Source organism: Sceloporus occidentalis, unplaced genomic scaffold (genome assembly GCF_023333645.1).
Source record: "Sceloporus occidentalis isolate IW3139 unplaced genomic scaffold, rSceOcc1.0.p SCAF_1, whole genome shotgun sequence".
NCBI classification, from domain to species: Eukaryota; Metazoa; Chordata; class Lepidosauria; order Squamata; family Phrynosomatidae; genus Sceloporus; species Sceloporus occidentalis.
This window is the reverse complement of record NW_028316981.1, coordinates 238,761,542-238,777,628: the sequence shown is the minus strand read 5'-3', so window position 1 is coordinate 238,777,628 and position 16,087 is coordinate 238,761,542. Positions and strand designations below refer to the sequence as shown.

The 16,087-nt window shown below is 45.7% G+C and overlaps 1 protein-coding gene across 3 annotated transcripts in view; it reads right to left on the bottom strand.

Moving 5' to 3' along the window:
• RORB (RAR related orphan receptor B) overlaps positions 1-14,393 on the bottom strand; it is a 197,121-nt gene extending 182,728 nt beyond the window's left edge. For all 3 annotated transcript variants that reach the window (XR_016277360.1, XM_089490721.1, XM_089490716.1), the window contains exon 1: positions 13,829-14,393. Coding sequence is in view for 2 of the 3 variants with exons in the window: in XM_089490721.1 (XP_089346847.1) it covers positions 13,829-13,835 (7 nt within the window). In the remaining variant the exon portion in view is untranslated. The remainder of the gene's footprint in view (positions 1-13,828) is intronic.
• Positions 14,394-16,087: the final 1,694 nt, after the last annotated feature.

The window sequence follows — 16,087 nt, the reverse complement described above, 5'->3', positions numbered from 1 at the left end:
ATAAAACGTTCCCCGATGCGTTCTAACGTGCACAAGCGGGGCCGCGCACGCAGCGTGATGGGAACCCGATGGGGCCTAGAACACCAGTTTACCGCACAGGGAATGCCGCCGCCGAACGTTCCTATCGGGTTCCCATCAGGTTCCAGGGGGCGCCATTGGACAACATTTCTGGGAATGGTTTCGAAACCGTTCCCAGAAATGGCACCCTCTGGAACCCGATGGGAACGCTCGGCGGCGGCATTCCCTGTGCGGTAAACTAGTGTTCTGGGCCCCATCGAGTTCCCATCATGCTCCGTGCGCGGCCCCGCTCGTGCACGTTAGAACGCATCGGGGAACGTTTTATCCCCGGTGCAGTAAACTTCTTAATGTTGGGATGAGTTACTTTCAGGCAGTGTTACAAAATCAGGATTGTTCATTGGATTGTATGTTCCACCCAGTTTGATTGTTTGATATACATGTCTTCAGTAACACTGCATCCCAGAAAAAGGTAAATTGTCCTGAAAACCTGTCCTTCCTATTTGGAGATAATGGCTGCTGCCATGTTGCAGAATTTATGAATTTCGACATTGCTTTAACTTCCATGATTTCATCCTATGGAATCCTTGAACTTGTAGTTTCTGTTGGAGTTCTCTAACAGAGATACATATCCTATATATCACAAAACTATGAATCTCAGAATTCCATAGCATTGAGCCATAGCACTTAAAGCAGTGACAAATTGCATTAATTCCTCTGTGTGGATGCAGCCTCTTACACAATAAATACCACAGCACAGAGCTATGATGATAAATATTTTGTGTCTAATGGCCATAGCTGCATATAGGTAATATAGGTATATAAGTAATTTTTTTTAAAAAGTAATTAATTAATGGAACAGAAGTTTAAAATTTAAATTGCAGTGAGCTAGAATATTTTCAGAATATTTTATAAAGCTCTCAGAGACAATTCACTCTCTTCAACTCAGAAGTAAATCCTACTACATTAAGTTGAGTTTACTCCCAGCTTAGTATCCATCATTTGCTAATATGGTTTTAGACTATTACTGATCCAAAGAAATTGCTCTTTTCAATGCAAAAATAAATAAATAAATAAATAAATAAATAAATAAATAAATAAATAAATCTAAGAAATAGCCATAAAATGGAAAATCTATTCAAATGCAATAATAGCAAAAGCAGGAGGAAAAAAAATCTTGTGGAACCTTAAAGACTAACACGTTTGATATGGCCTACATTTTCATGGTCTCCAGCCCTCTTTATGAGATGCATGATGGTAAAAGTTAGGATTTTTTTTCATGCTGCTTGAGTACATGTGTGAATTGTATAGTTTAACAAACAGATAAGTCATTAAACAATTTATACAATAATTTTGGCACTTCATTACTTTGACAGTAAACGCAACAGTAGTCAAGCAGGTGATTACATTTTAATTAACTGTAAGGAAATGTTAGTATGGTGGTTCCTGTTGGGTAACTTGAGAACTAACTACTAAAGTTTGCTGTGGTGTGGGGATGTTGATAACACTGATAGAACGGTGCTAGTACTGTCAGCCTTAGTACTGCCAGCCTAAGCAAAGTTGCATTAGGCACAATGGTGCATGCTTATGAGATCTCTTTCACTCTTGGAGTTATCTGCTATCAAGTTGACTATGGGCTATGCTGAACCTATGGATGAGAGACCTCCAAATCATCCTGTCATCAGTAGCCTTGGTCAGGTTTTGCAGACTCAGGTCATGGCTTCATTGAGTCAGTCCATCTGGAATGCGGTCTTTCTATTTTCTATTGCCTTCTACCTAGAGTCTTGGCTTCTTATTACATGGCCAAAGTACAACAGTCTCAGTTTATTAATCTTGGCTTTTAGGGAAAGTTCAGCCCTGATTTGCTCTAGTACTCATTTGTTTCTCTTTTTGCCAATCCAGGATATCCGCAGCTCTCTCCTCCAACACCACATTTCAAATGAGATGATTCTTTTCTTATCAGTTATTTTCATTCTCCAGCTTTTGCAACCGTACATAGAAAACAGAGATCTCTTTGACATTTCACTTCACCTGTCATCACTTCATCAGATGGAATCCTGGGATTTGTAGTTTAATGAGGCACTAGTGGTCTTTGACAGAGAATTCTAAATATGAAACTACAAATTTTAGGATTCCATAACAGGGAACCATGGCAATTATTGTTGAATCAAAATGCTTTAATTGTGTAGTGAAGTAAATAAGTAGAATCAAAGCATTAAGTGTACAACCTGAAACACACTAAAGAGTGTGTAAAGCTTACCTTTGGGTCAATGTGATTAAGACCAGACTGCTCAAACTGCCATTTCGTTCAGTTTTGATAGTATCTGTAAATTACTACAGTCAGTCTTCAAAACCCAGAGATGACTCTGTTTCATTTATTCTCATTAGGAAATGACTTTCAGGGGTTTTACTATAATCTGGATGTTTTTGTGTTTTGAGATCCCTAAAGGCAAAAAGGCCCCTTTAGAAATTAAATTCCACTCATTTTAATGGGGCTTCCATAAAAAGCAGTTCGCTGTAGAATACATCACCCACATTTGCAAAGTGATGGGAATATAAAATCTGCCCCATCCTTCCTGCTGAAGTAAATGGAGGAAGAAGATCCATGTACATATCAGAGCACATTGGAATGGAAGCAGATTCCTAAAAGAATGGCTTCCAGTTAAGAAAAGTTAGCACCCTCACTAACTTAAAGCATAATTAGCTATAGCCAAAAACTGAAACTTTTAGACCTATTTCTAGCCACAGGAAGATACTCACAGACAATTCTTCAGATGCTTCCAAAGGCAATTTACTATTTATGAAAATATCAAGAATACTACTTAGCAAATTGAAGAGTCTTCCTACTCCAGCCACCCCCTTCTTTCTGTAGTTAGAGCTAGTGGAGCTTCTTCTAACTGATGAAGCCTTCATTCACTCGAGGAATCACTTCCCTTTGATTAAGAAAACAAGTCTAGATCTAACCTTGTGTGTTGAAATTAACGTCTCAAATGCTCCTTTTATCTTGAATTTTCCATGAAAATTTTAGTTGGTTATAGTAGTAGTAAATACAGTCCCATGCCTTCAAACTTTAGGAGCAATCCAGTCAAACAACTAAGAACTTTGCTATTGATTTCACTATGGGTAGGATTACACTCTTTGATAGTTCTAAATAAATTCTATGTCTTTGATTATCTTAGGGGATGCTTAATCTTTTCCGTTTCACACAACTTCAAGTCACTAGGTATCACATGGGCATATCGCACACAGATTCAAATCTGACTTGCCTTGGTCATGTGAGTAGCCTCAGGATAGTAAAAATTTTCCTTTACACTATAAAATAATTCCTGAAATGATGATTTCATCTGACAAGTAACCACCATTACATGACCTTTACTTGAAAGAATACTTTGTTTTCAGAGCTTTTAGTCTAGACATAATCTTGGAGGTTTTTGGACCATATATCCTCATGCCGTTTCTTCAGATGTTGCCCGTTCAACAGAATAGTTCCACACAAATCCCACCGAAAGTAACTGACAGAGAAAAACTACAAACACTAAGCAGAACAAATTTCAAGCACTATGGAATTTAGAAAGGTATGTTATAATAAAAATAATAATAATAATCCAAGCAAACAGGAAGAACTGTGATATACCTTTGTTTCAAACAGGAGGGCTTTAAGCAGTTGCTCAACTTTCAGTCTGAAACCATTAGTGCTTCGAAGTGCAATAGCTGGCTGGATCATGCCCAGCCTATGAAATTCTAGATTATAAAATAATGAGGCTGCCATACTCTAATATATTGACTGGGAGTAAATTTCATTGAACTCAATGGGAATTACGTCTGATGGCAGACTGGTGAAAAATGAGAGCACCATATCTAGATTAAGGATTCTGAAAGAACCAACATGTATATGGCACAATACATATTATAGCCAAGTGAAAATGCAGAAAGACACTTAGTCTTGTAGCAATTTCAGACAATTCCCATAGGCAATGTATATAGACTTTATTATGTTGCTTGTGTACATATGTGCAAATCCCGATTAATGCAGGATAGAAAGGTAGCAGGAAGCTATTTTAAAACTAAACCTTTAGGTAATACAGTTCTTATATATGAACTGGGGAAAACAAAATGAACTTTTTATCATACATGAAAATGTCCAAAGTCTGTCTATACGTATTGCTTCTGCAAAAAGCTGGGGCTGCACCTGTTCACTTTAACAAATGATCCTTGAGCAGTTAACTTTCAAAGTTAGCGCGCAAAGAAATTTATCTTACAAATGGATCAACACAAACTTCAGATTTCACTGGAACCATGTCAGCATGATTATATGGGACTGTCTTATCCAAGCAGACGTTATTAATATTCAAAGAGTGGACACAATTTGAAGAACTGTGCTAGCAACCCATCTATGTTTTTTTTTTCCTTTATAGTGTCCTTATTTAGTAGTTAGTGCATTTCTTTGCATTTCTGCAGCTCACTATGAGGTCCATGTAATTACTGATAGTTAGTTACACCTCCATTACAATTAGCATGATTGACCACAAATGTCGTTAAAACACCTGTGGTTTCCTTGATAAGAGCTGAACCACTAGGGTCATGGATCGAAAGGACGACATATGGCTTATGAAAGGACTACTTAACATAACCTATTATATTGCTGTACTGGTAAATCTCATTTCTATTCATTTGATGATTAGTTCAATCAATATTTATTCCTGTGTGCCTCTTTTGTCTTTAGTGACAAAAGGAGCCTTCTTTCAGTTTCATCGAAGCCAAGGATTGTTCCTTAGAAGTCCATTGCATCAACTGAAAAGGGCTGGGTTGTCTGTATATGTGATTTTATTTGGCATCTTGGGACTTTCTCTTCTGATATTGCTGTCCAGCAATTGGTAACTATGATTGTATAATAACCAGTGCAAAATGGGACTGTATTTTATAATGTGGCTATCACCCCAAAACACTGTGATTGCTGTAAACTGATCTGTAATTAGTAGCGTTCTGTGAATGTTTTTATCTTTTGGTATAAAAGAAATATACTTTAGGAGTAATATCTTCATTTAAAAGATAGGTTGTCAGTTCTCCTAAAGATTTTTCCCCCTAACTGTATAAAAAAATACCATAGAACAAATTATTTATATCTGACTGACGAAGCACAGTAGGAAAAGTTTGCCTAGGACAGAAATGATATCAAGAAGTGTTTTAAACAGCCTCTACAATAAACATTTCTTAAAGCTGGTCTCAAAATGCAGCTCTCCTCTCTACAAAAGTGCAATCTTTTTATCTATTTTTAAAGAAAGAAAGAAAGAAAGAGAGAGAGAGAGAGAGAAAGAGAAAGAGAAGAATGCTACTTCATCCATGGAAATAGTCAAAGGAAGATGACTGTGTTTTCAGTTTCAGTGTGCAATGTAAAAAGACAGATACCAGTTTAGTGTTAGATACATACAAATGGCTTATACAAAATATTAACATCAGACTCATTTAATACTGCTGTGGATTTCTGGATTTTCCAAGCAGTATGAATACTAGGATAAGAGACCGCCAGGGTACAGTAAGTAATATGTCAGAGGAAGGGACTGGCCAAACCACCTCTGAGTATTCCTTGTCTAAGAAAACCCTATGAAATTCATGAAGTCACCACAAGTGGACAAGTGATTTGAAGACACATAGACACACACACAGAGCAAAGATGGCATGAACGATGTTGTCAGTGAAGGCCTTTCAGATCACAGTTCCTCTCTAACAAAAGCAACAACCCTGAAACAGAGAGTCCTGTGATGTGTAAACAGCCTCTTAAAAGGCAGTGGTACCTTGATTCTTTATGGGTTTATTATTGCTCTCGTCTTATTGAGGATTGCTTGCATCACGATGATTAACTTTGGTGTAAAAAGATTATTTACTGATCACATGAATAATTTGATGCTATCAGACAAAGGCATGGAATGTGCAAGGATATTACACCAAATAAGTAGCAAATCATATATATAATTTATATATATATAATTTCCTAGGATAGCATTGAAAATTAAATCATCCTCGTGTTTCAGTAGCACCTGATTTCAGATCATGAAATCATAACCCTAATCAAGATTGTAATCATGAAATCATAATAAAAAGGATAATGATATTATTAGCATTCATCAGTTGAGGAGAAATTGTCTGTTTCAAATGATATATGGTTTTTCGTGTTCTTTCATCCATTTATTCCTTTCCCTAAATGTTTGATCTGGCAGTAGTAAGAGGAGGGAGAAGGAAAAGAGCACTGTCGTCTGTCATCTAAATTGGGGGCCCACTAATGAAACATGTTCAAGGATTGCTGGAACTCCAGAAAAGTAAAGACTGAATGGGCTGCTAAGAAATTTGACTGTGATGTTTAGGAACCACAACAGTTTTGCAAACTCTGTGCTTTCTCTGGGTCTCACATGTTTAACCATAAGTAAGTTACTACTGTTGGAGACTTAACAGTGGCAAGATGGACTCAAACACTATTATCACCTTCATTATCCAAAGCTTTTAGTTCTCTCTAATGTGGAAAAAGCAGCACCCTATATGTAAATATATATTAAAAAATGTTTGACGTTTTAATTCTCCCAAATAATTATAAAAGCTGAATCTAAATTTTGTAGGGGAAGGAATACAATTTAGGTATTTTTATTTTTAAAGACTGAGTTTTAACAGGAGGGAAGGAGGTGGTGGAGTAGGAAATAGTACATTCAAAGGAGTACCTTTTGAGAAAGGGATATTTACATTTGTTGATGTTCAAACCAGCCAATGGACCATTTTAATGCCCTGGATATGAATTATTTACAGAACAGAAACATCAGCTTCTTTCTTTGGGCTGCTTTCCCCTTATTTGCCTTCTCCCAAATCCAACAATTATATAAAAGAGAGGTTTTTACAATCTAAAAATTTTAAAGCTTTTTTAAAAAGAAGCTTTTAGGGTTTGTAGAGACCAGACCACTGCAAGGAGGAGGAAGCAAATGATAAGAGGCCGACTAGACATTATGATGATAAATCCGGTTTGGCACCGCTTTAACTTGTCTGGCTCAAGGCTATGGAATTCTGGGAGTTGGAATTTGTTGTGGGGCCCCACACCAAACTCCAACTCCCAGAATTCCATAGCCTTGAGCCAGACAAGTTAAAGCGGTGCCAAACTGGGTTATTTCTCCAGTGTGGATGCAGCAGAATCGCCCCTTAAAAAAAAGGTTGGATCCATCCTTTGGGAAACAGAGACACAGATTACTTTGGTCTTTACCTCCAACTTGAAAGGACCACCTTAGTAAAATCCTCTCCTGACATCTCAGAGAGCATTGCAGTCCATCTATGGGGTTGGACTTTGGGACAGACAAATCCCATCCAGGGATGAACTCAGCTGCTCCTTAGGCTTTTAAAATAAGACCTACTTTTTTTTATCTTCCTTTGCTTCAAACGTGAAATTGCAGAGTGGCCTTTCATTATATTGATCTGAAAGTAGAAATTCATCTCTCCAGTACTGAAGACTGAATAAGCTGCTGACAAAATCGTGATGTTTAGGAAGCACACTTTTGCAAACTCTTTGCTTCCTCTGCAGATGCAAACTCTCAGTAGGCCCCCCTAACAGACAGAATGGAGTTGGCTGCAATAACTAGTTACACTTCACACACACACACACACACACACACACACACACACAGAGTCCACCCAGCCAGCTAAAACAAAACAAAAACCCCACGGGGAGAGCTTCCCACCCCTCTCCTCCTGCTCACCCTCGCAAGGTTAACGTGGTTTGATTTTGCGGGATGCCAATAAAGGATCGACCCGCCGGGCCTCTCCTCGCCTCTTCCCTTCAGGGACCCAATTGAAAAAATGCCTACCGATTAATATTCCATTAACAAGGCACTCCGCTTCCCGATCGAGCGGGACACTCGCCACTCCGGGCCTGGCCTCGCCTTGGAGGGCGGCGGGTCCCCATTCACCCGGCAGCGGCTGAAGGGAGGAGTAGGATGGGTTTACTTTAAAAAAGAAAAAGAAATGCCACTGAAAAGACAGATCGGGGTCCCTCTGGTACCTCAACAGACTTTGGAGAGAAGTAGAGGCCAAAAACAAGGGAAACACGAGTGTTTCTAGTTTTCAAAGGAGCCTCTGGCAGCATAAAAAAGGAGGAAGGGAGAGAGATGGAGGGACAAGAGAGAGAGAAAAAGGAATGTGTTAGCATGAGGTTTCAGGTAGTGGTGTATATGGGAGTTAGTGGGTTTATAGTCCCGAAAGCGTGTTTAGTTTCTAGGCCAACACGTTTAGGGGCAGAGCTTGGCTTTGTCCCATGGAGTTGAGTGGGACTCAACGGGACAAAGGGAGGGACTGACCCTAAACACGTTTACTCGGGAGTAAGCTTGTTTGCCCAACAGTAAGTACAGGCATAGAAGGCAGTGTGCGCTTGGAGTGAAACCATAAAACAGACAGGCGGCTGCGGCTGCTTCTTATTCTTCTCATCCTCCTCCTCCTCCATCATCATCATCTTCTTCATCATCTTCTTCTTCTTCTCCTCCTCCATCATCATCTTCATCTCCTCCTCCTCCTCCTCCATCATCTTCTTCATCTCCTCCTCCTCCTCCTCCTCCATCATCTTCTTCATCTTCATCTTTTCCTCTTCCTCCTCCTTCTTCTTATGTTGCATTGACTTTTCTGGCATTGATGCTTCCCCTCTTGCCAACTTTCTACTCCTTCCTGGTGATGCCACCAACAACACAAAAAAGAGAGCTTTTGCGGTCCATCTAACAACCAAGGCCCGTCTTGGGACTCGAGCGACGGAGCTGCCAGATCCCGCCGCAGAATCTCTCCGGAGGAGGACGAGGAGGACATGGCTTCCCTCTGATCCAGTCGCTTAGGCAAGTGACAGAAAGGAGAGGTCGCCAGAAGAGTCGGTTTCCCAGTCTACTCCGCCCCGCCGGCCTCAGAAAAAAAGAAATCCCGAACCAGCCAGGAGTTTTGCAACTCGGTAAAAGACTTGCAGGTTTGAGCTGCATCCGCGCCGTAGAAGGAATCCAGTTTGGCACCAAGGGAACTGCCCCGGGATTCTGGGATTTGTATTTCGAGGAGACAGACACTTAGCCTTCACTGTCAGGGCGCTCTAGGGCAACAACAAACTGCCCGCCCCAGAATTCCAGAGCAGTGAGCCACGGGAGTTCAAGTGGTGCCAAAGTGGATTAATGCTGCAGTGTGGATGCAGCCTTGGCAGCGGCCAGACTCCAACTTTCGTGACCTAGTAGATCCGATTTAGAGCTCCCACGTAATTTCGCCCGCATTTCAACACTGAGCGGGACTCCTGGTCCGGCCTTTTAAAGGCAACCGAAGCGCCCCTTAGAGTTGATCCCTCTGGCAAAAGAAGGACTCGATGCCGCCCTACACAACCACCGACATACAGAGCAGAAGCCGGACGGATCAGAGAAGCAAATGGCCGCCGTGGAAACCCATTGGGTGACCTTGGGCAGGTCACACTCTCTCAGCCTCAGGGGAAGGCAAGGGCAAACCGCTCTCTGAGCCAGTCTTGCCCAGCAAAGCCCTAAGGTTTGCCATAAGTCGGAAACAACTTGAAGGCACACAACAGCAGCACCATCAGCAAACCCCTCTCCTGCCTTTTCAAGCTAACGCCAAGCTCCTGTTTACCCAGAGACTCTCTTGGCGTGGCACCGGCCAGCGCTTCCTTCCTAGGGCTTGGGAGGACCGGGAGAAGGCGAGTCACTCTGGGCCTTGGGGAGGGTTAGGAATTGGAGAGATTGCACCTGTATAGACGCAGCCTTGGTACTTATGCACATACTCAACGTGAGAGTTTCTGTACACTCAAAGTACCAGAGAGGCACAATCCTGAGCGCAATCCTGAAGTCAGTCACTCTGGGCCCAGTGGGAATAAAGGTCCATGAACCTGCAGGAGAAAAGAAAAGGTTGGCAAGGTTGGCCATTTCTCAGGGAATACCGTGAGAAATAGTCAATATTGCCAAACTTCTTCCCTTTTTTAATGACAAACGTTTATGGACTAGCATCTATTAAACGAGGGGGTTGATGAATCAATGGATTCAGAGGAGTTTGGAGCATCGGTTTCCACTGCTGATTGAAGGGAAGACTCGCAGTTGCGGTTAACTTCCAGCCAGGTCAGAAAGACATCCCAGGGCATTGCGAGGGACTTACTCCTCCTGTGAATGAGCCTAGCTTCAGGTACGAAAGGGAAGACCTTGCCAAGGGTTGTGGTGGGTCATGTTCCCTACGTCCGATTGAGAAATTGGGGCTCAAGAGGAAGAAGCGAGAGAGGAGGTCGACTCTTTGCAGTAGCGCCAGAAACTTTCCTTGCCACCAAAGAGGGCAGGCGCATCCCAGATAGGAGCTCAGCTTAGGCTCCCCGTGGAAGGGGCAGGGTTGTTCCTCTCCATGACCCAAGGGAGGTGTATTGGGGGGGATGCCTAGGACAAACAGATCGGGGCCCAAGCGCTTGGCCTTTCTAGGAGGAGAGACAGAAGAGGCGCTCTGGAGAGCTTTCGCTGAGTAATAACTACCTCTGGCGGCCCAAGGCGGGAGGCTGGTGGGGGGTGGGCTGTGCCCTGGTCCCTGGGACTGGTTTCCTCAGCCGAGAGAAGTGGGTCAGTGGAGCACAGGACAAAGCCCCGTCTCCACTCACTCCCACATCCACGGCAGAAAGCGAGCCAGACAGCCAGCCAGGCAACAAGACACCGCTTTGGATGGAAGCCGAGTCGCCCAACTGGAGGCAGGACCAGGCTCCTGGTGCTCAAGGGGACTTTGACTTCGCTTGCTGGACACTCAGGGTGCCTGCAACCCACCCTTGGGCCCAGAGGAACACGGTCAGTGTATAGTACCCACTATTCCCACGTGTACAGTACCCAGCCTACGCCTTCCTCAGAAGTAAGGCCAAATGGGTTGGGTAAGACTCACTTCCGAGGAAGCACACGAGGATTGCTTTAAAGGTGGCAAGCCTAGGATAGGCTTATTCCTCCTCCATTGCCATTGATGCCCATCACTTGCCCGCAATGGCCTTCAAAGGCTGGCATTGCATGCCTGGCAGCGGGATGCTTCAGGGCTCCCAAGCGTGGACAAAGTAAGGAAAGAAAAAGGTTCCCACCTGAGCATTTTAATCACGACAGACGGTGTAGCGCTGGTTCTCTTCCATTTATTTCTCTTCTACCTCTCCACATCCCACTCCATGTTATCTGATGAAGCAGAACCTTCTCCCCCAAATCTCCTGCCACAAGCCAGGAGCAGAGGGTCTTTCCTATTCGTCACAGCCATAGGAAACATGCAGAGGGAGCTGTGGGGGCCATTTAACAAATACGAACAAAAACCCACCAGTGATAGCTCTATTGGCCAACCGAAATGCAAGTATATTTTGTGCATTTCAGTTGGCCAATAAAGGTACCCCTGATGGATTTCAGAGCCATGGTTTTACGCTGCCAACCTTCAGCTCAAGGCCAGGCACACTCAGCCAGAAACCAAAGATGTCCAGCAGCCCCTAATAAGTGTGCTTAGTATTCAACTTACTTACCTGGGAACAAGCCTCACTGAACCTAGAAGGATTACCTCCAGGATATAGCTAACACAAGGCTCCCAGCAGCTCAACCTCCTGCAGGTCTCCTCCGAAGTTAAGCCAAGTCCCACCGAGTTCAGTGGCGCTTACTGCCAGGGAAGAGGACGCTCGGCTCTCTTCAGTCCTACTCTCCACTTGCCCCTCTTTTTCTCTATAAGGCTCATCTGCACTTTTTCTGACCTGACAGTAATTCATTCCCAGCTTCAGCGACACACCTTCGCATCACAACCTGACCTCAGAACCAACAGAAAACCAACATTATTGTAAGCAAGGCCTCTGAAGAAGGTATGGTCCACGAAAGTCTATGCTGAAATAAACCCTTACTTTTAAAGGGGCCACATTTTTTTCTCTCGCTCTCTGTTTATATTCTTGAACAGGCTGCTACTCTGTTAGCTCTAGGAGGGCCTCTGTTCTGGACTTAGCCGAAGGAAGACAAGGTCTCTCGTGCATGTGCAGAGTGTCCTCTCCTTGGAACTGAGCAGCGATGGCTAGTCAAGACAGGGAGAGGACAACCGGCAAGGTGAGAAAAATAACCAGGTTTGGTACCGCTTTAACTTGTCTGGCTCAAGGCTATGGAATTCTGGGAGTCAGAGTTTGTTGTGGGCCCAGAGAGGAGCGGACATGGGGAGGGTTGTAATTTGAACTGGAGGCAGAGCAGAGAAGACCTGAGAGGTGGGCCCCAGGTGTCAGTTCTTTCTCTCTCTATGAGTTTATTATTATTAAGCATTATTTATATAGCGCTGTAAATTTAATGTTTAATTAGACGGTTCCCTGTCCTCAGGCTTACAAACTAAAAAGGCACGACACAAAAGGAGAAGGGAATGGTGGTGGGGAGAACACATTATGTTTTATTATGGAAGAGAAAACACAAAGGTGGCCTCCTCTTCGGACTTGAGGACAACATTTAAAGAGCCCTGCAAAGTGCTGAGCAGAAAGGAAAGGGCCCAGAAGTGATTCTTAAAGCACACATTGCAAATCCCGCCCCCAGCCCATCCGTATCGATCTGACACATTAGGGACCATCGGGCCAGAAGGGAGTAGGGCAGCTTCAGCCAGGCTGAGGAAGTTCTTGGGGCTTCCTTACAATTCAGTAGGACTTGCAACATGTATTGGAAGAGGCGCAGAGAAGTTGAGCGTGGCGGATTCTCTATGGGGGGCCTAAGGGTGAGTTTGCCCCGTTTGGAAGGACGAGAGGACGGGTTCTCCCTGCGGAGAAGCCACACTCCCCTGAACTAGGCAGGCAGCACGTTCAGTTCCTCCACCAAAACAAGAAAAAAGTTAACCCCCTCCTTCCCTTCCCAACTCGGAAGGAGTCCATGCAACAGATGGAGGGATGGAGGGAGCCATGGAGCTTTGCTGCTCCCAAAGACTTTGGACAAAGGAAGATGTAGGGCCAACAGGAGATGGTTATTGCCCGAGGGGAAGGGAATTCTAGTATTGGAGGGCGGGGGGGGGGGTGAGGTAGTAAACTTTCCCGTCGTGGCCTAGAAGCCTTCCTCTGCCCCAAAGGAAAGGAGTCTTCAATAACTGAGGACCTGGGGGCTCTGCCCTGTGCCAATAGGTCGGAAGAAGTTTTGAGGGCTCTCCTTCCTTCGCACGGCCTCAGGCAGCCCATCCCTCTCCTGAAAGCGTTAGTGCCCCCTCTCCACACACAGACATACACACTTTGTGGGGAGTCCTTCTTCCTTGCCCCACTGCCAAGTCCGGGGAGGGGGCCTGGGCTGGCCTGACTTTCCCCTAGCCCAAAAACCCAGCCCAGCTCCTTCGGGTGCCCCCTTCTCTCAGCTCAAGTTTCTTCTCCAGAGCGCCCCTCCTCCCGCAACCTTAGAAAACATTCCCCCCGAAGTGCCACTCAACTCAGGAGGCGACTCGCAGTTAACACTGAGACCGACAGCGCCGACATCCACACTTTTGGGCACAGGGTTGGGAGGCAGGAGTCTGGAGGAAGAGCTGCATCCTACTGGGGGAGAAAGGACTACCCTGGAAAGTTCCTAGACCTAGATCGGGCTCTTCTGCTCCAGGGGGGCGCAAAAGAGAGACCACCCAGGACCAAAGGGTCCAAAGAGACCCAACCTGGGGAACTTTCCCACCTCCTCAGCCTCCCTTCCCTTGCCGTCCTGCACATCTTCCACCCCCCATCATCATCATCACCACCATCACAGTCATGCCAGGGCTAAGAACCATCATAGATGAGAAAGACCCCACAGAGCCAGACGGATCAGTCCCCCCTCCCCCCCAAATACACACCCCTCTTTCCCTGTCTTACCTCGCATGATGGTGTTGGCGATCCCCTGATCCGCGCAGTCATGTAGCTCTCGGCTTAAAAATCCCCTTCTCAGCAAGAGAGACGGAGGAGGAGGAGGAGGCGGCGGCGGGAGCAAGGCTCGGCCGGCGGGGAAAGCATTCCTTCCTGGGCTTCCTCTTCTCGGGTCCTCAGGCTCTGCTCCCCCTTTGGTTTGTCCTAACAGGGGGCAGTTTATTGTGAACAAAAAGTCTACCAACTGCCTTCCCCGGCCCTCCTCCTCCTCCTTCTCTTTCTGGCTTCGCTCCCGAAACCCGACTTTGGTGGTCAGCTGGACTGAGGAGGAAGAGGACTGCGCTGCGGCTAGTTGTTGTTAGTTGCGAAGCGAGCCAGAGAGACCAGAGGGGCGGGAAGGAGTTTCTCCTCTCTTTCCCCCCTTCGCTCCCTTTCTTCTTCTTTCTTCTTCTTTCTTCTTCTTCTTCCTCACCAATTCAAACAGAGGAGGACGGGGGGCTGGAGGGTCCTCCGCCTTAACCGAGGCCTCGGCCTGGCAGCGGAGTTTGGGGTTGTGGGGTGTCTGTGTGTCTGTGTGTGTTTTTCCACACAGGGACGCGCGGGCAACCCAGAGAGAGAGGCTGAGAGGGAAAGCTGCAAAGAGGCTTATAGCGGAGGGCGGGCAGCGGCGGGGAGTTCCTGCGCCTCCTCCTGTCAGCGCTTCGGCCAATCCGGAGGCGGAGGAGTCGGGGACCCGGCGGAGGGGGAGACCCGGCCTCCAGGAAGAAGAGGAGGAGGAGGAGGAGGAAGGCAAGGGGGCGGGCACTTTGGGGAGACAGGCAGGCAGGGGGAGGGACCAAGAGGGAGGCGGTCAAGCGCGCGCCCCCGCGAGCCCACTCCGCCCTCCTCTTCCCTCCTCCTCCTTTTCCTCTCAGTGCCCTAAAGAGTAAGACTCCCCCCGACTTCGCGTTATTCCCTCATACCCTCTCCAAGCCTGTCTTGCCTTTAAGCAAACAAACAAAACAGTGGCGCGTTCTTCCCTCAGAGGGGGGGAAATATATCATATTATTAAAAACGATCCTTGTGTGTGTGTTTTGTGTGGGTCTTTCGGGCTATGTGGCCATGTTCCAGAAGAGTTTACTCCTTCTCCTATTATATATATACCTCACTCTCTTCCATATCAACATGTCTTGTCTTTAAGTAAGCAAACAAAACAGAGGCGCCTCCTTCCCTGAAAGCGGGGGGGGGGGGGGATTATATTATATTATATTATAAAAAACTATCATATTATAGTGTTGTTGTTGTTGCTTTGTGTGGGTTTTTCAGGCTATGTGGCCATGTCCTAGAGGAGTTTGTTCCCCCTCATATATACTCCACTCTCCTCCATGTTAGCATTCCCTGAAGACGCCAGCCTCAGCTGCTGGCGAAACGTCAGGAATCCACTCTTCAACGCCGTCCCACAGCCCGAAAAACCCACACAACACTTATCGTGTTGCTTTGTAGAATGGTGTCCCCTTCAGTGTAGGGGAAGGCAATGGCAAACCCCCTCTGGAGAAACGTGAAAACACCCTGGCCTGAGGGTCACCATAAGTCGGAGGCACACGACAGCAGCAAGCCAAGCTCTCTGTAGATGAGCCAAAGTGGAGCCAGAGAGAGTGAGCCTTGCCTAAGGTCACCAGGTGGGTTTCGGTGGCTGAGGGGAGATTTGAACCCTGGTCTCCAAAGTACAGCCAGCATGGCCTAATGGTTTGAGTGTTAGACTGTGACTCTGGAGACCAGAGTTTGATTCCCAGCTCAGCCAATAAAACACACTGGGTGACCTTGGGCGAGTCACATGCTCTCAGCCTCAGTGGAAGGCAGTGGCAAACCTCCTCTGCACAACTCTTGCCAAGGAAACCCCGTGATAAGTTTGCCTTGTTGTGCGCCTTCAAGTCATTTCTGACTTATGGTGACCCTAAGGTGAACATATCATGGGCTTTTCTTGGCAAGTTTCTTCAGAGGGGGGTTTGCCATTGCCCTCCTCTGAGGCTGAGAGAGTGGGACTGGCCTAAGGTCACCCACTGGGTTTCCATGGCCGAGCTGAAACTCGAACCTTGGTCTTCAGAGTTGCAGTCCAGTCCCAAACCACTATACACCAGAAACGACCTGAAGGCTAACAGCAGCAACAACAAATGACTCTGGAGACCAGGGTTTGAATCCCAGCTCGGCTATGGAAACCCACTGGGAGACCTTGGGCAAGTCACACTCTCTCAGCCTCAGGGGAAGGCAATGGCAAACTCCCTCTGAAGA